This window comes from Parambassis ranga, chromosome 4 (assembly GCF_900634625.1).
Source record: "Parambassis ranga chromosome 4, fParRan2.1, whole genome shotgun sequence".
NCBI classification, from domain to species: Eukaryota; Metazoa; Chordata; class Actinopteri; family Ambassidae; genus Parambassis; species Parambassis ranga.
In genome coordinates, this window is record NC_041025.1 from 12,946,422 (window position 1) to 12,967,031 (window position 20,610).

Sequence of the window (20,610 nt, forward strand, 5' to 3'; positions counted from 1 at the left end):
TCTGTGGCAAATGACTTTACCATGAGTTTCTGTGTCAGGCTTTGTTCCAGTTTACAATATGTGGTCCCTCGATGCAGTCAAGCCATCAGCAAATGCAAACAACTAACCACCAAGACAGATGACCACAAACACTCGTCATTATACGCTTTGAAAGGTCACTAAGGATATCATTATTGTGACCACATAGTTTCTTTCAGTTTGTTAAAAAACTGCATACAGTGGTGGAGTATTTCACTTACATGCATTTGGGCTGATGCAAGATGAGGTTTTACTCAGTTTCTAAATAAACCGAGTTATAAGTGAGTGTGCAATTATTCATCAATTACAAAAAGGCACACATTAGCGTGTAAAGCAGCTGCAGACCTCAGTCCCACAGCATGTTTTTGTGTGTGTTTGTGCATGTGTGAGCAGAGCCAGTCAACCCGCGATGTGGTTTAGCCATTTCCTCAGAGGAAAACTTTGTGGCTAACCTGTCAGGCCAATCGAGCACTATATAAGATGTGATGACTCTTACATCTGTCAGGCAGGGTCAAAGATTGTTGCAAAGAATCAGAGCTCGACTGAGAGGGGCGAGCAGGAGATTCACTGGATATTTGCCAGAAAGGACAGGACAGCAAGGCATGGAATTCTAGAGAAAGGAGGACTTTACACATCCTGTCTTTCCAAGTTTACAAAGCAGCATTGAAAGAAAACAAAATGCTACTACTTATGCCATAGGCCCCTCACATTTCCTCTCCTCCTTCCCTCTCTGAAAATACCCCATCCATCATTTGAGAAGGCTTTGTATCAAAGTTTGTTTTGTTTATTCTCAAAGCAGAAGCTATGCAGGTCATGGCAGCTTGGAAAATAACTCATAACTGTGTGTATTTATTTAGGGATTTTGCTGAAATATATTTGGGAGGTCTGGGTGAGTAGTGAGTTTGTTTGTTCTTTTATGTTTCTGTCAGACCCAATGTGTGTGGCTCTCGCTTCCATTCATACTGCTGTCCAGGCTGGAAGACTCTGCCGGGAGGGAACCAGTGTATTGTTCGTAAGTGCCTCCATCCTCTTTGATATAAGATAAGAACAAATTAGGATAAATCTGTTCATGTTATGATTTATGGCAGAAGATATTAAATACACTCTTCTTTCTCTCCACAGCCATTTGTAGAAATTCATGTGGAGATGGCTTCTGTTCCAGACCCAACATGTGTACCTGTTCGAATGGTCAGCTCTCTCCCAGCTGTGGAGCCGGAGCAGGAGGTCAGTAAAAACTATCAACACACACATCAAACCCCTCACATAGTAATAGATAGTAAAAATTGCAAAGGCAATCTTATATTAAAATACAACGTGTAACAAGATTACAACCAAAACACAACCAAAAAAGAAGCAGACTCCTGGATATGGACAGGGTTCACAGAGAGGTAGGAATGGGACATGCAGACGGTATGGTAGGAGATACAGAAAGGTCAGAATGACCTCCATTTATGTGAAAAATGTGGCTCCAATCATGGGCTGTGAGGAACATGTGACCTATGCCTGCATGGCAGAATGCTGCGTCATTAACAGAATCAGCAATGTTATGTGTCTCAGGTCTGAGGAATGTAACTTAAATTTCAAGCCCCTTCATGAGGTGAAAGTAGACCAAATGAGTACAACTGGACACAAATGAGGGGCAATTTGGAGTACTAGCACAGCACTAGTACGCATAAGATTTTTTGACATTTACTGTGTGTTTTGAGATTGTAAATTTTGGCAGTTGTGGTTCAGGTGGTAGAGCAGGACCACTATCCACCAATGACAGGCTTCAACTCATGCTCCTTTTGCCACACTGAACATGAAGCTGCTCCAGAAGGCAGTCAACCCCTTTTTTAATGGCAGGTGTGTGAATGGCTGAATGAAAAACACTGTAAAGCTTTATGTTTGGAAAGGCTTAGAAGATTGATACCACTCTCTGTGAAATTGAGCTTAACATAAAGACTGAAAACAGAAGGAAACAGCTCTGTCAGAAGATAATAAAGATGCATACCAGCACCTCTAATCAGCTAGAAGCGGTGAAATCCTGGCTCTCAACTATTCCTAGACATAGTCCAGCTCTCAGTGCATGTAAAACAGTGAATTGCCATTTTTACACTTCAGTTTTCTACAAATTTATTAAAAAAAAAACCAACAATATAAATCACAAATAGTTGCCTTTAGGATCACTTCCAAAATCCAGAGGAAAATTTCCAAAACACAGGATTCTAACAAACAGATACAATACACTGAGTAGGTTCAGTGCCTCTGACTATCAAATGGTCACACCTTTCTCCTCTAAGAGAAACACAGAATAGCAGTGCAGCTAATGTAATAGTAATGAACAGAGTCCAGGCCTGCAGGTCACAGGGTTTGTCAGGATTAATGTGGAGAGTCTGGCTGCCCAAGCTAAGTCTGCTGGGCTTAGTTACAGGCCACTCAGGATGTGTGTCTGTGTGTTTGGAGTGAAGTGTTTTACTGCACATGCACAATGTGTGAAATCACATTTGTGAGATTACTGCAGTGTGTTCAGGGTTTAAATATGAAGTTATTATGCTGCATGACATGCTGAAAACACTGTCGTTAAGCACCGCTGTGGGAGCATGCACATTGTGTGTCAATGTGTGTTTTAAGTAGCGTGCAATGCGTTCAGCTTCACTGCTTTAGTAGGCCAAAGTCAGCTCGTCAGTCACGCCTGGCCCCTGCCAGACCCCTTTACACATGCTCACATTCCATTAAGCCGAGTAACACACATTTTTACTTCCTTTTGCACTGTACACACAGCAAGACACTTCCATAGACACTCACACCTAAATTCAAACAGACAGAAAAGGCATCATCTGGCTGTGACCCAGAGGTGTAAAACAGGATCTGTTCCAGCCATAAGTGAGGACAGGCTTTAGGGGAAGGGCAACACACAGGGCGGGTTGGAGAAAAAAAAAAACGCCTCTGACCTGTATGGCAGGACAGATGTCTTGCAGAGTCAGAGCTTTGGCAAAAGCTATGAAGTCATGTTCCTTAGGGGCATGAACGGCCCGGGAAAGTAATAAATTAGAGCGAGAGAGCTTGGCAGAACTGTCCAAACGTCTTAGTTTTAGATTCTTAGCTTTACTCAGCTGGGATGTAGGGTAGCTTTTCTATAGGTTTGCATTCATGATTAGCATATAGGGAAGCTGTTAAAACAGCCTGTGTCAGCTTTAATCAATGTCAGAGGTCAAACAGCTTTATGACCTGAGATAAAATAAAGCCCCATCAGTTTACCAAATGCTATTGGATGACCCGATGTAACCACGGAGGTCATGTAATTTGGTTATGTTTTTGCATCTCTTCTAATCAAATAGTCTGAAACGACTCCTGATTTGTAATAGGATGCTTGAGTTTGTGTTTGCTTTGTCAGTGTTAGAGCTTCAAACAGGGCAACTGACCACCAAGCAGTCAGAACTGATGAGGCTGCTTGGACAGGCAGTAAAATGCCCTCATTAACCTCTAACAAATGACCTGGATGACTGGGAGTCTTTATCAACATATCATAAGGCTTGGGAGGGTTCTCTGAGCCAGACTCTTTGTTTTAGGTGTGTTTAACAAATTACCATGCTCAAAATTATTTTTCACACCGTTATTTGTCTCAGAGGCTTTACGCCAGGCCAAGAAAAGGTTAACACTCATTGCAGATCTTGTATGTGCTTACCCCCAAATTCAGCTGCTGGCTAGAGTCCACCATTTAACAGGATAATTCAGTGCAGTTGGAAACAAATTGCAGCACTATGGTGATCCATTCTGAAACAACAATTTCCTCTGCCTTAATTATACAGCTTGATTCTAGCACCCTGGTCTTCAGGATTATAGATAGCATCTTTATGCCTCAACGTCTTGCTCATGGAATGCAGAGGCTGAAATAAATCGGCAACACAGTTGTGATGGTTGTGTTCATACTGATGATTTTCTTTAATGACTCTTCCTGGAATCTCTGTTAGCCAATGAACATTACGGCACATGTTTCTGTGGAATGCCTGGCAGAAATTTACACACTTCCAGAAAGAGAAAAGTAAAAACTTTGCAAAGCCAATGTGGCCATGACTCACATTTCCTGATAACCTGGGCTGTCACTTCCCAAACTACAAGGGTTCACACTCAAAGTCACCCTTGTAATAAACCTACAGACAATTTAGGGCAGAGCAGCTGTGCTGAGGATTGTATAGGGTTGTCTTTATAACCTTGTCTTCCCATAACCATAATTACAAAATCATTACCAGGGATGTTCTCGCCCTAATGCTGAGAAACAGCTGCCTTCAGACTGACAGGCTTCCATTGGTGATTGACTAGGAGCAGCAGTGAGCCCTGGGGAAGTTTTTTTAATTAGATACCATGTTACTTCAAGCACATCCATCTTGACCACAAAGATGTTTGTTCTGTTAGGTATAAGCCAGCAAACAAGTTAGGCAAATAAAATAAGATCTATCATCAGTTTTTTTCCTATAATAGAAGACTTTAACATGCTTTGACAGCGTCTGATACAGCTTTCGGTTTCACTACAATGCCCTACCATGAAACAGAGGCTGACCTGTCACTGGTCCCTGGCGCATGTGTAAATCAGGGCAAAATACAGCAATAAAGCTCCTTAGTTTTCCATCAGACACACATGCAGCCACAGATACACACACACACCAGCTGGCACTTCCTGTGTTTCGCAGCCTCTCATAAAAAACGCCCAGATGTGAGCAGCCTACCGACGACACCGCCAGAATACAGAGGTGCATTGTAGCTTCTCTGACACTGCACCCAACACTTTTAGCTCGACGTCTGGAAGATACACGTGCACATAAACTCTATAACAACCCCCTCCATCCTGTTGCTCCACACATGCAGCTTTTCAGGCACGGGTCATTGGGATGGACCATGTCTTTCCACCTTAGTGCCACAGAGGAGGCAAAGTCACTGAGATCATCTCCTTCTGTGTCCAAATGTGCCTGTTTCCTTCCTTCCATCCTTTTACTCCTTCCTCCAACTATTTACTGAGCAAACATATAACATGGACCAGTATCTCTCCATCTTTCCAGTCACTTGGTGATCATCCTTTATTCCTGGTGGCAAACAGAGACTTTAAACCAGAGTCTTTCCTCATGCATCCTTGACCTATTTAAAATGTTTTTGTGGGCATACAGGCATTATTGAAAAATTCAGGAGTTTACCCAAGTTGCCCTCAGTTCTGGGGGAGTCTATTTTGGATTGTGCTGGAACAGTTTTCTCCATGATTTGTTCCATGGTTGGGAAAACCGTAATCGCTCACTGTGATCATTATTCATCTTTCACACAACAGCTTCTATTGCTGGCCTTGAGTGAAGACAGAGAGCCAGTAGTTTAGCACTAAACACATGTCATAAATACAGCTGAAAAAAGAGAATCTGATCTATCTCCCATTAGAGTAAAGAAGAAGAGAGAGACAGCACCCTACTACACTGACCTGTAAACCCAGACCAAAACTGTTTGTTTTAATTCATCACCAAAGGCCAATATTGCCGTTAGACAAAAGCAGCTGCTGCCAAATCTGTACACAGAGACAGCCAAGTGCGCACATGAGAAAGTCAGCAGGAACTCCTTAGACTGCATTAAAATATGTGGAACAAATGAAAGCTTTGTTGACTGTTTCAGTGAATTACACCTCTTGCCTTTACTAAACTACAATGAATCCAAGATTCAAGTTTGACTCATGTAACTGAACCCTGTCCTGTGTGAGCTTCCAGTAAGAGGCGTGGCTGATCATAGTGAGTTAAAAAAGTTACCTAAAGAAAGTGTCCACCTATTATCACTTACACAAGTCATAGTTAGTGTGTCTGGGTACAGTCAAAATAGGTGGCTGGATGATAGTGGCTGGAATACCTTCTGTTGGCAAGTGTGCGAAATCAGAGAGTCTCATTAGACAAACTGAGCTATGAGGGAAGCTCAGTCATTTCCTCCCTACTGCAAAGCTCTGCATGCCAGAAATGTTAAAGAAAGAAAGAGATACAAACAGGCAGATGGTGAGAGAGTGAGAGGCGGAGAAAGATAGAGAGAGAGGAAATTAATGTTGAACTTGAGATTAAGACATAGACAGAGGAGCATGAAAGGCACAGAGGTTATAGGGGGAAAGCAGAGGAAGGAAGAAAAGTCAAAGCACACAGAGACTAAAGTATAGTAAAATATCCCTGTGAGCCTCAGTGAGACGGCAGGAGAATACAGCTCTTTAACATCCAGTGCTATAGATGTCTTCTCTGCTCTTGGTTAAAAGCTGGCTCAGCAGAAGGCTGCCCGGAACACCAATTAGTTTGTATCAAGGAAGTGCTCTTACTTTTTTGAGACTGATTGGAGTGACCCTTTCACTCTGCCTGCAGTAAGGTCACATAGTTTCACATCACTACAGCTCTGATCTTTTTCTCACCTTACTTCTATGTGCACTTACTTTTTTATTTCATTTTTTTGCCATTGTACCAACTCCCTCTCTCCCTCTCAGCCCCTAACCCAGTTTTCCTCTCCTTTCAGCAAATTCCTGGCTGGCTGACTGTAGCATACAGCTGGCTCGACTTATTGCCTACCAGAGTCTGCTTGATTAGCTTTGGTTTTGTAGCCTGGGGGCTTTTAAGCCTTGTCCGTTGATCTATAGAAAGAAACACTGACATTGTACAAATCTAATGGCAAGGCAAAGAGCCTCTAAAAGTAATCTTTATTTATTTAACACTTAAGATGTTTTAAAGGTAACTCTTAGGTTTGCCTGTTACTGAGTAATAATTCCCTGAAGAAAAACCTTTTTCTCTCTTTCACAGTTCAGTCCTGTAACGTCAGGTGTATGAATGGAGGCAGCTGCGCAGAGGATTCCTGCTCCTGCACAAAGGGATACACAGGCAGCCACTGTGGACAGCGTGAGTGCAAGCTGCTGCAGAGTCAGCTCAACAGGGTGTACATGTGTGTGGCGGGTTGGACACTGTGCTGCAATAACAATGTAGTTATAAAAAAATGGAACTGGACATGTCCATACAAAACTGACAGAGTAAGATGATTGCCAACAATTCCAGAAACAACATATATGGTTGTTTGGCTGACGTCACATCCCAACTGCTTGATTTATATGTACTTACACACACAACCACAGGTTTTACAGCCATGTTAAGACTGGTTGCTACAATAGCCCTAAAAATGTTGCCACCATTTTCAGTTCCAGAATTATTTATCACACAAATATACAGAATGTGGTATGCCACTTCAAACTTTGTGAGACTGTGAAAACAACTGAAAGTGTATGCTAAGCGTGTAATTCTCAGTGAATAACCCTTTTTCCCTGTGTCTCTTTTAGCTGTGTGTGAAAGTGGCTGCCAGAATGGTGGGCGCTGCATCGGGCCTAACAGATGTGCCTGTGTCTACGGTTTCACTGGCCCGCAGTGCGAGAGAGGTGAGAGCTCATCCTCATTCCTATGTGTCATGATTTTAAGTTTGAATGGATATTTATGCTGTGACAGCCCTCTGGTACCTTCTGACTGGAAGTCAACCCAGCCAAGATGAAATTAACAGCAAAGAGTCAGATATGAAGAGTGTGACCCTGCCCTTTTATCAATACACCCCCTTCCCACACACACATTCTAATGTTAAAACTTTGATCTTGCCATGTGCCTATGAGTGTTGTTCCTATCAGTCCAGACAGTTCAGGCTCTTCTGGATGACTTCATACACCTAGCTCAGACAAACAGTGGGTGTTCATCTCCTGCACTTTGAATAGTAGCCCGTGGTATGTTTGTAGTGGCCAGTGATGGCAGGCTGTTGAAAGTAGGTGGTGCAGTCTCTTGGCAGTTGAAAAAAATGTCTGAATTCATGGCTGGGCTTAGTTTCTGCTCACCTCAGTTCACCTTGTTGAAGAGGAGGAAAACCTTTGCACCTTCAAACAAGTTCTCTTCTGACACTTCTGCTGCTTCCAAGGGGTACAAGATAAAAAACACAAAGCCCAGATCTGAGAGGGGGGGACAGACAAATCCAACCAGTTAACTAAAAGTAAAAATGTTGATGAAGCTGTGTTGGCTTACTGCATATGGCTTTTTTTTATAATGATACTTCAAATACACCCAAGTGTCATCATTACAGTCTGTAATCCACCAAACAGGATATTTCCAATAGCAAGAACCTGTTCTTGACCTGCCATTGCTCAGCTTCTAGCTGTCCTCTGCATCCCCCCCATTACAGATGTGTGTGTATGCAAACAGCCACAAATGTTCCGTTTCTTACTTCCACTTTTCTTCTTTTGTCCTAATGTATTTAACTTATCACTTAATTAAATTCTTTAACTTTCCTTTCCTACCTCTCACTCCCTCATGAAACTCATGGGTCTTGTTTTCTTGGAAAATACAAAATTTTGGGCTTGTCAGAGGGAGCCTTAAAAACATCTGGTAATAAATACACCCCCCTCCTTTCCTACAACATCCCACCGGACTGACAAAATAGAGTTTCTTTGTGAAATGGTGGTGGACATTTCCTGATGAGGAACGGAACAAGGTAGGGAGGCATCGATAGAGAGAGAGAGAGAAAGGATGGAGGGAAGGCAGATGGAAGGGCCAGAGTGAAAATGAAAAATGGACTCCCCAGCTGTGTACACAAAGCTTGTTGAACAGGAGAGCAAACTCTCTCCTTGTTGGAGGAGTGAGGAGACCAAAGAACTTTAACGTAATCACAAGGGAAATGCTTGTAAATCTTTGTTTGTGTGTGAGTTTTTGGTCCCAGATATTCTTCAGAGAGAGAAAGGTGATAGGCCAAAATTACCAACATAATTCAGTCAGAGAAGTAACAGACATTAGAACTTTTATCCTCCAATAACATAATTAGCATAATTATCACACTCGCCCAAAAATAACTGTCAAATTTAGAGACTGATTATCATAGAGAGTTCAATGATTCTGATTAATGACCACTAAATGCCTTTATAATGGAGTTTGGCTTGAAAACACAACAGCGTCCCTGGTGTATCCTTGGGTATTGTGGTTTTAGAGTTTGTGTAAGTGAGGCCATGAGTCAGTCGATTTAGAGTGTGATTCAGGGAGAAGACAGCTGATGAACTGTGATTGTGAAGGCAGTGAAAGTCAACCAGTGAACTGGGCGTGCGGGATTAAGTCATGGGAAACCTCTGCGTGTGTGGGGAGGGTGTGCAAATGCAGCTTTGTGGGAATTGCTTGTTAGTATAAATACAGTTGGCATTCTTATATCATAAACATTTTCCAGAATGTTGGGATGGTAACACATTTAGACTATCTAATGCTTTTGTTAGTATACTTTGTATGTATGCTTAGTTGAACACTGTGTGTGGCTCTTTACGGGTTTGTGTTGTTTTTATATCAAACACAGCTGTACATTTGCCTATGCTTTATACAGTGCTACACTTGACTAAGCTAATGCAATTTTTGTGGTCTAAATAACAGGAATACTGCAAAATTAACATGCAGATACAACTACAAAAGAATACAATCTGACATAGCATATGTGACGTCAAGTTTAATGTGTGCAGATTGTACTATGACCATTTATTGAATCGCAGGCGATCGCAGGTTATGACGTATGTCAATATGCAAGAAGGGGTAAGATGTGGACGTAACAGCTGTCACACTGAAGCTAGAATTTTATCTCAGGTTATCTTTGTTCGCAAGATGTTGACAATGACCACCGTCAAACCTGTCTCACAGTGCGACGTAAGACCACCATTTTAGAGCCACGGCCAAAGATATTGCCATGATTCTCCTACGATGGTTGTCTTTCGTCTGGGACAGCCCAAAATCGCACAGTGTATACCCAGCATTAGTCCCACATTTAACTGTGCGAATAGCTTTTTGCATGCATGTACAGTAACAGAACAATAACAAGAACAGACACACATCAGCTTTGGTTCAGTAAACAAACTCTGTTCCAGCACTGCTCTATCCAGTCTGGCTTAGTGAACCTCTGCAGTCTCTGGAGCCAGTTTCTATTTAGCCCAGGCCAAATGAAACAATAATCACAGAGCAATTTTGTTCCCTGGCGAATGGTGACGTCATGAGCTTTTTAAATGCAGGAAGTTGAGCTATTTCTGCCCTATTGAGTATGGATATGAGTGGACAGAACATGGCTGGACAGAATGGCTGCACTGGGACTTCGGGTGGGACTTCAGAGCAGGCACGGGTCATTCTGTGGAAAATATCCCCAGTGACAATTTAACATGAGTCAGCCAGTTCGGAGCCTTGCTAAATTTGATCTACACCAAGTCTACATTGTTTTTTAATAGTGACCCCATATATGTGTTTTCCATATGCAGAAGTTTCTCCAGCAAAATCTGCAACAAACCACAAAGGGGCAAATGTTAACTGAGAACTGGTAAAGTATTTTAAAATCCTGCAACACTGCTTTAGTCCATGTCTGAAATTGTGTCTCTCTGGGCACTCCTAATATAATGAGGCCTGTGGTTTATCCAGATATGATTATCTGTTCTGAATTAAGTCATCATGTTATGAATCAAATGTAATTAGGTGCATCACATTTCACAAGCTGGTTTTAGGGACCGCTCTTCATGGAGGCTCTAAAATTTGATGATCCATCTCATAAACAAAAAGTCAGCCCATTAAATTTGGAGGCTCTTGTTTCTCCAAATCAATACTTGAGTAGCCTCATAGGACGGTGACTGTCTTCGATTTACCAGATGATAAATGGACCAAAATACTCTTGGTTAAGTAAAAAAATCACCAAAGACATTGCTCTTTGTTGAGTAAGTAAAATGAACGCCCCATGAGTGGTAGTTGTTGATGGAGACTGGAGACCACTTGATAGAGACCGCATGATTGGCCATTGTGCCGTCTATTGCTGGACAGTACTGTGACGGGAAGTTTCCCAAAACAGACGAAAATAGAAGTCAAGACAAGATTTAACAATACAATGGGTCAGATACAGAAACAATGAGAGAGGAAGGGCAACATCTGCAACCTGACGCCACATGATGTAAGATTACTTCAACTTTCTGAATTACAAAATGTCCACAAAGTGTATGTAGCTTTTTCATGAGGCTCTTGAATGCTGAAAAGCTTATCTCTCCCATGCAGTTCTCCCACAGTTGTTACCCTTGTACTATGTGTGTGTTTATGTTTGTGCTGTGTTAAACATTTAGTCACGTTTGAGTGGCTGCCTTTGGAGTGGAAGAAATGAAAGGAGCAGACTCCTTGAGGAATGATTACAGCTAAGGGAAAAGAGTGATTTCAAGCCTGTTGATAACAGCACTGATAAGACTAACAGAGACTGCTATGGTTGGCTAGGATGGAAAGAAATGTACACACACACACAACACACACAAACAAACAAGCCAGCACATTTGAATCATTTATTTATATCCACATCAGCAGAAGGATACACGGACACAAACAAAACGCTACAATCAGAAATTCCACAAGAGCCGCCAGACATGTGCTCAGTCTGCACACACCAACCAGGCTTAAACACACACACACACACACACACACACACACACACACACGATAATTAGAACATTTCTTAACAGGTGAGTAACGGCATGACGTTTAGGCTCAGAGTAAATCTTCCAGCTGTATAAAGTCTAGAAGGGAATCCGGTTGAAAACACATGCATGTTCACACACATTCACCCACAGCATTTGTATACAAACTGTACATTTCTTCTCTTTATTTATTTGACTTGCTGAACTTTTGTCAAAGGAAAGTTTGCATTAATGATAAAAGCCTCATTTCGAAGCACTAATCTCATATTTCAACTTTCTTATCTTAGCAACTTTCCCCTCTTGCGAGTTTTATAAATACTTCATCTGTTATTGAGTCTGAAATGAGTTTTCCTCTTCTCTTGTGCCATTTGTTTTTTCCTCTCTTTTCCCTCCAGTGTTAAAATCAGTGCCCCCTGTCCTGTTTCTGTGATCTTAAAGCTGGATAGGGTTGATGGGAAAATGTTTTTCCTAGAAGGCTTGAAGTTCCAGACAGGATTGAATGTGTTCTCACTTCACCCTTTTACAGTGTGTTATCTTCCTTTAATCCTACTTTCATCAGAGTGGACAGTAAATGGTTTTGATGAGTGATCACAGCTATCAGATGGGGTCAGTTTGACTGCAAAAACAGCTTCATATGTGAAAAGTCAGATCCAGTTAATGTTGTCTGACATGTCTGGCTGGTAAATTAATGTGAGAGCGCATTAGTTGCTTTAAGCAAGTTCTGAGCTGCATTATCGTCGGCAGAAATTCACTAAAAGTCCTGCATTTTACACAATAAAAGACTTGTCATTGTGATGTATACCATGAGTGTACTTAGCATCAAGGTTATGATGAAACTGGAGATCTTTGAATGAAGACAAGGGTCACTAACTAGTGGATTCAGGTGAAATCATTGGAAAGAGCATAGCAGAATGTTTTTGATCTATTGAGCAATTTGAGCTCTAATTAGACAAAATTGCTTCCGAGTGCTGTCAGCTCACTGACTCAGGATGTTGAATCACTCTTGTCTCAACCTGCCAGTGCTCATACTTGCATGTGTCCACTAAATTTACATGTATAACACACAGATGTGCATGGTCTGACACATGTGCTAACCTCTGGACTGAAACCTACTTGCATGAAATGTCCTCTTTTCCCCACATTTGTGCAAACAAAAATGTTGCACAGATGGGGCGCACACGCTGAGTAGCTTTGAGACAGGCAGGCTTTATTCATTCTTATTCTTTGCTTTTAAAGAAAGCTTTGAATGCTGCTCCAGTCTTTTGTTTGGCTCGATGCTGCGGCTCAGACGGATGCCTTGTTTTTGCTTCAGGAGTGTGTTATGTACACAGACAAGTATGTGCATTCTTGGGTGCACACGTGTTTCTGTGAGACAGACAAGAGTGGAGCAGTGTTTGAGAAAGAATCCATATATATTTAATTAAGCACACGTGCATACGCTGCTGAACTTGGCTGCTGTGTTTGGCTGTCTAGATGGTCTGAGTGTGGGAAAGTCCATTTGCCCATAGTAATAGTGAAAATCAAAAGCCAACTTTTTAAAAAAAATGTTTTTTTACTCATTTCTCTACATCACTGTTATCCAGAAGTCATTACAAGGATGGCTTATTCTTTACCTTTATATATAGGATAAATTCTAACTTGGCTATAGTATGCAGTGTTTGTCCAGAATGTGAAGAAACGCATGTGGTGTAGGTTGCCTCTCTACAGTGCTAAATGGGTCATATGAAGATAGAAGATAAAAAAGCAGCTGATCGGCAGGCAGGCATGCAGGCAGACAGAGAGTGAAAGACCTGAAGTGGGAAAGAGAAATAAAGACAGATGGATGAGAGGAAGAGCTGGCTTGAGCCTAAACCTGAATGCTCAGTTTGACCTACTTTCTTCTCTCGTTCTGTTTTTTTCCTTCCCTGCTCTTTGCCCCATTCTCTGTGATCCCCTTTCATATTGCACAAGGAACTAATAAGTCTAGAGAGCAACTCCCTCCAGACACTGCCACTGACTCCTATCTTTCCATCTTATTCTGTCCTCCAGGCTGCCACATCTCACTGTCAACAGCCTTGGCTAGTCAGCCATGCATAAGTTTGCCTTTCATCTCCACTGTGACAATCTAACAATCTACTTGTTTAATGAAGGCTATATTAAGTTTGGCGCCACTGCAGAGAGCTTAATAAGGGCTTCTCCCACAAGGGAAGCCGTCATTAGGCTGTATGTGATTGAAAGGACGCACATCGTATTGCTGAAATTGTTTCAGCATGAGGTCATTGTGTCTGATTTGTGAAGTGCATTTAACAAGATTATGCCAGTTCCACTGGCAAGCAGCCGTGCAGCAAGAAGGCAAGGTGATTGCTGAGCTAAGGACATCTGTTCTTTTAATGTGTGTGTGTGTGTGTATGTGTGTGTGTGTGTGTGCACACCATTCTCATTTCACATGGCCAGCGCCCATGGACAAATTGTCTGTGACATTACCCTCAGTTTTATGAAGAGCCAATTTGAGTCCTTGTCATAAACTCCAACCCTCACCATGTTGACAGCATCATACTCTGCCTAAACTCCTGCTTAATCCAAACACAGGCATAAAAACAGAACTTCTATAGGTGGCCATTTTAACACGAGAGCAGCAGTTTGGAGCCAGTACCCAAAGGCTACTAGAGGACTTACAATTTCGACACTTCCACCTAGGGACCATTCTATGCTCTTTAGATTTTCACCATTTTTTGTATTGTCTGAAAGAAAACATGTAGATGTCATTGTTTTTTAGCATTGTTAGGTGGCTACGCTGTCATTAGCTGCTTGTATTGTCACTGGTCCAACACACAAACCACCACTGTTTAAGCACTGGAGTGTGCTTTGGTATGCCAGTCCCTCTGGTTAATTCTCACAGAAATTTACAGCAGTGATTCAAAACCTATTCCATTATCCCCTGAAAGAAAGTCTAAATGTTTTTTCTAATCTGCACTGGTTTAATAGGATGATTTATGAAATCACATGCCTCACAGGATCTGTTTTGCTGCTACTCTCTATAGTTCTGATAAAGCTTGCTGCTTAAAAGCTCTTCTTATAAGCTGGTTGTATCTAATTTAGTCTTTAATGTTATCTAAAGACTAAACATTGGATGTGATTTAACTGTGAGGATGTGTCTAAGTTGTTCACTGTCATTTCCTTCCTCCCCATCCTCTTCTAAAGCAGTGCCATTTATTTTTCCACTCTTGCATCTGTTGTAAAATTTGACAAAAATTAAGATCACTGACGTGAGTAAGATGGAATAGACCTTCCCCATCAAAAAGAAATGTCCTATTTCTGTCCTCCAGATGTGTTCGAGGAAATGAATCACTGCTTTTTCATTTGGGAAGTCGAAAGTTCAATCAGCCACCAACTAACAAAGAATATACATTTCCCTCCCACCACAGACTACAGGACTGGGCCATGCTTCACCCAGGTAAACAACCAGATGTGTCAGGGCCAGCTGAGTGGAATCGTCTGTACCAAGACTCTCTGCTGCGCTACCATAGGCCGAGCATGGGGCCACCCTTGTGAGCAGTGTCCCGCCCAGCCGCACCCCTGCAGACGAGGCTTCATCCCCAACATCCGCACCGGCGCCTGCCAAGGTCAGACCTCACTGTTTTTTCTTGTATACACACCTGGCAGGTCTTCTGTTCAGGTCTTCATTTTAAAAGTGATGAAGTAGGACACACATAATAACACACGCAAAGACGATGAAATGCACCCACCAGCACACACAATCCCTGTGATAAACATTCTAACCATTACTTTATCCATCATCATCTCAGCTGCTATCACTGTTGCACAACATCCTCAGACTAGTGTTAACAACACAGAGCGTGTTTACACATACACAGTAGGCCGGATACAAGCTTGTTTTTTTCCTGTCAGAAGCTGTATACACACATTTCTGCATCCCTGCATAGTCAGAAAAATCTTTAAACAGTGGGCAGGTTTAGGTTCTGCTGTCAAATCTGTCTGCCTCAAACTCATGTTTATTCCCTTCTACAAACATAATGACTGGCATACAGAAACAGATGCCTGGGGGTATTAGCTTTAAATCTCACATTTACTTTACCAGACTACTGGGAGTAATATTAAGTGTATAAAAGCTGTTGTGTAATGTAGAATGACATCATTTGATTTCTGTAGCTTTGGATTTGGCCCCAAATCGTTAGAAAGGCTGCATGTCTTTTGAAACATCAAACCAAGCTATGGAACAAGAAGAATCCATTTTTAGTGTCACTTTTTACATTAGATATGTAAACATTTTTATTGCGGTGGCTGTGAGATTTCAATTGTATGATCAGAATCTCTCATTCTGTTATAATCATGTGTGTATAGTGATTACCAGAATTTACATTTCCTTTAAGCCCAATGTTCTAACATGATCAAAACCAGGATAAGACACAGAACTGGGAGAGTTATTTGTATGCAAACACTTTAAAGTGCTATTCTATACCACTGCAGTATGGTGAAAGATAAACATGAGGTGGGACTTGTCTTGTCTTTTTCATCAACATTCCTGCTGCTGGTGTCCCAGAACGCCATCGGACAAGCCCTGATTCTCTATGCATGCCTTTCCAATAACCTATGGCCTCTTACCAGACTAAGCAATAAGCTTACATCAATATATGACACATGTGGAGGTCATGTCCGTTAAATGAGTCCAGCCAGGACCTTCAGTTGTTGGATAAACCCAACATTACCCCAGGCAGATTGTAATAGCTGATATCTTTGTGTCGTCATAGCATGAGACTGTTTTTGTCTGTGAAGTATTTTTACACTGATCTCCAGCCACCTGGTCACACTTCAACACTGTTAGCGCTAAAGGGGATTTATGCAAAAATTCATGTATTTTGCATTTAAGGACTTATAGATAACAAGACAGGCCAGATGGTGTGTTACACAGAACCATCTGGAAAATTGTCCTATAAAACAGAATACTCAGCAGTTGATAGGATGAACCATCCATCAGTCATCATCTATCAGTGCTACCCCTCATTTGGTCAGAGCCCAAATCACTGAAAAACAAACAAAACATGTTAGTGAGGATCTTTAAAGACTAGCAAGTATTAGTATCTATCTAATACATATCTGCAGGTACTCAAAGGGCGCCATGTGATGAAACTATCCATGGTTCAGCCACAAGCACATAACTTGCAGCCTGAAGGATTTGTGTGAGTTTGTGATTGAACTGCTTCATAAGGTAACTTAAAAAAACCTCATGTCTTAAATGTGAGGTGCTCTTCCTTTCATCAGGGACAAAGCAGATCTTTGTTACAAATCTTTGTATGTATCTGTTTGTTTTGTCACACAAAACAAACCCAGGTGTGAGAAATGAATGGCTGAGCCCAAGCAACAGCTCATTTTGGCAGGAAATTGTGCAAACAAGAGGTTTTCATGGTTTTAGTTATGGTGACACAGACCTTTTCAAACTACTGCTGCTAGAAACTTGGGAAGCTTTGTAATCAGTTTTACAAATACAACTTTGGGGAAATTTTGTATGACAGTTCTAAGAATGTATTTTACTACTTACAATTATTATAAACACACCCTATTCACAAAAATCATAATAAGAGAAAACATACTGCAAGCACTAATAATTATTCATGTACACACTCCTGGCAAACAGAAACAGACATGCGTTCCTAAAGTTATTACAGGGAGCCTTCCATATAATACAGTAATGCCAGAATCCACACAGCCATATGTACAAGTCTGTATATTATTTATGAGAATAACTGAATGCACTGCATCTGGGAGCAGTAAATGATTTGTATTTGGCTTCCTTTCTTTTTGCTGGGGTTGCCAGGTTGCTCACATGTTATAGGTATGCCAGTGTGAGAGAGTAACTTATCTCTACAGTGTGTCACTGCCATATCTCCTCTCTGCCTCTCTTTTTCATTGTCTGTGCTTCCTTCTCTCTCTAAATGTCTGTTTCCATCTTCTCTCTGACTTTCTACTCTCTCTCTCTCTCTCACACACACACACACACAAAAACACTAAAGACACCTAATCGCCAGAGAGCCTCGAGCAACGTCTTGCTGGCAGCAGTACAAAGCACACATGACCATGAAACCAAATGTAAGGAGTGCACTCCCGGCTCCACATCAGGATGTTGGCCGGTGGTTGCTTTTTTCTCTCAGTTTTAGTGCCACAGAAAACTAGACATTTCTTTCAGATTTTCTGTGATTGAATGTTTTAAGAATATTAAAAACATACTGTTGATAAATTGTATTTTAAGTATAGGATTATGCTCAGTGACTTTAACTGAGGTGAATAGAAACCCATTGTGTCTGCCCCAGGGTAGACAGGATCAGAGGAATCCATAATTTTATACAAGAACCCCACCCACTGACATATTCACAATGCTGGTAAATGTGAGTCACATTGAATACCGGGAAAAACGTACATTTAAAAAGTCATTTCCTGTTCAAACAAGAGCGGGAGTGGGTCTTTCTGGATTTGGTCTTAGACATCAAAGCCACAGTTCAGTTAATGCCCATTTTTAGCCAATTCTTAATGGTAAAACGTGGAAATAAAAAGGAAAATTAAGAAGATATGTGACAGAATAAATGCAAAAAACCACTGAATGATTATGAACACTAGAGCATGAACTGCATATTATTTGAAAGTTTGCATGTGTCACCAGATTCTATTTTTTTTTTTTAACTTTAGATGTGGATGAGTGCCAGGCAGTGCCAGGTCTTTGTGCGGGAGGCAACTGCATCAACACTGTGGGATCATATGAATGTAAATGCCCTGCTGGCCACCGACAGAGTGAAACCAGTCACAAATGTGAAGGTGAGTCTGACCAGAAAAAAAAAATCAAGATTGTCAATAACAGAGACCATTGCCTTAATTGCTAGCTAGAGGCCATTGCATGTTGCTTATATGTAGCCAATATGGAGGAGGAAAGAAAGTTCACCCTGTAAAAAAAAATATGTAAAATTAGTGCATCTGTTGCACATAAGCCTCAGGTCTAACTGCAATAAAAGATTCGATTTAATGATTGTGTTGTTTAAGGCCAATTGTTGATTTAAAAGTGTAATTAGCAGCCAAAAACATCACTTAATTCATTGATATGAATCACTAACAGAAAAAAACATGTTTTGCCACATTTTGAAGCTTTAAATAAAGTACAAGACAACTTAAATTAACAGGCTTATTGTCAATAGTCCCAAAGATGCTTAAATGAGACGTTGTTGAGTTATTTGTGAGACAGTCATAGTTTGTACATTTATGAGCTTGCTGTGATTAGTTTGACAAATCTCCACAGGGACTTAAAGAGTGGCGATGTGCTCGGAGTTAAAGCAGAGTGGATTCACATTACAATGTGTTGATTGTGTGGAATTTAAACAATGCCCTAAACAGTCTGATAGTTAGCCAGGCAGGGGTTGTGTCTTTTGGACCAAAGCCGATGTGTTTTTAGTCTTCTGAGAGGATTACAGAAAGCTCAAGAATTGTTCCAACCAGTTGACATTTATTCCACTGAACAAGGCCACTGGATATCACAGTTTATCAGTGTATAAATTATTATCTGGATTCTGCTTTTATTAGCTAGTAGTAATTCTAACAGTTTTGCCAGATACAGGAAGAATACAACTATTTGTATTCACTGGGAACTTGTGTTTCCACTGTTAGATTCATGGGAAGCAATTACCATGACACACCAACGACTGATTTATGTCTCAGTAAATGAAGGAGGAAATGGGGAGGATGACTTCACTAAACTCACCAGAGTTTCAGTTGTGGTTTTAGAGTAACGCCACCTCAGTTCAGAATAGTAATGTAAGGAGTGTTTCCAGAAATGCTAAGAGAGCCCAATGCAATTTGGGTGTTGGGATGTTATAACTAACATTCCAAGTGGTATCTTAGACTGAAAAGAAGCTTAAGCAATTACTTAACACCCTTGAGTGCCTTGTGACCTTTTGACCTCTGTCTAGTAACTGGAAGTCTATTCTACTTTACTATATTGATGAAGAAGTGGCAACTGATGATTATGTGGCTACACATGAGAGAAGATTTGTGGAAATCCTGAGGGTTATTCAAGCCTCCCTATATTCAATGTGAAAGTGTGATTATCACTAGAGCTTTCATGTAGATTATTTACAACAATCACTGAAGAAGGATTTAAATTTTCCACTATAGAAATAAAAAAAAATCTATCTGACATCTGACATCAGACTAGCATCCTTAGTGGATGTTTTAATTTAAATGCCTATGAAGCTAAAACACAAACAGCCTCACTAAAAACTTTGACAGTAATATAAATGAGGTTTTGGGGCAGTTAAGATGTCATGGGTGTCTGATTGTCTCAGGGACACCAGGGCACCTGGTTTTCCAGCCAGCTTTTACTAGAGACTGTGCTCAAAAGTCTCTCCTTTTTAGCCTTCTCCTGCTCTTCTTGCTTTTTCTGCCTTGCCTTCCATTTTCCTTCCATAAATACCGTGCTTTGGCTGAAAACCAGCTGTTACTGCTGAACAAAGAAACACTTACAGCATCTGGGAGACGTTCTCATTACAGACACAGACCTCCCCGTTGCTCTGACACTCAAAAATTCTCACTCACTTACGCAGTGCAAATACACACTCACTCACAGTTTTACATACAAAGATTTAGATGAGATGACAAGTTGAATTACGTACATACCTATTGGTGTTTTTTACGATCTGATAAGTGTTATACAGCTGCTATACACAAATGGCCCCACTATAGACATTTACATTTACACACATTACCCTTTTCACATACAGGGAGTCCCTCAGCGGTGCGTCTGTGTGGAGTAATGTCTGGCGTGCTGTTGTTGCTGCTGACACAATGTTTATTTGGCTGGGCTTTTACTGCCGCACCTAGGCCTTCTGCCACTGCTGTCAGACAGGAGTCAGCAGGGGAAGAACAGCCGCTTAGCCATGCCAGACACACGCACACACACAAGCTAAGAAAACTAGGAGTTGCCCATTGAAGACAAACACTAAAAGACACCTTTTACTTTTCTAACTAAATGTACAGGGCACACACACATTACCATGTGCACCACCTCTGACTACTGCTGTAATTATGCCCCATAGTGGTGCAGTAATTACATATGTAAGCGTGACACATCATAAAAACCCAATACTTTCTGCAACTTC

At 41.2% G+C, this 20,610-nt stretch overlaps 1 protein-coding gene across 1 annotated transcript in view; it reads left to right on the plus strand.

Annotated features, from left to right (window-relative positions):
• Positions 1-20,610, plus strand: part of fbn2b (fibrillin 2b) — a 55,107-nt gene that overhangs the window by 9,126 nt on the left and 25,371 nt on the right. The window contains exons 3-8 of the mRNA XM_028403978.1: positions 948-1,030; positions 1,141-1,242; positions 6,795-6,890; positions 7,322-7,417; positions 14,881-15,078; positions 18,155-18,280. Of these exons, the coding sequence (XP_028259779.1) occupies positions 948-1,030; positions 1,141-1,242; positions 6,795-6,890; positions 7,322-7,417; positions 14,881-15,078; positions 18,155-18,280 (701 nt within the window). The remainder of the gene's footprint in view (positions 1-947; positions 1,031-1,140; positions 1,243-6,794; positions 6,891-7,321; positions 7,418-14,880; positions 15,079-18,154; positions 18,281-20,610) is intronic.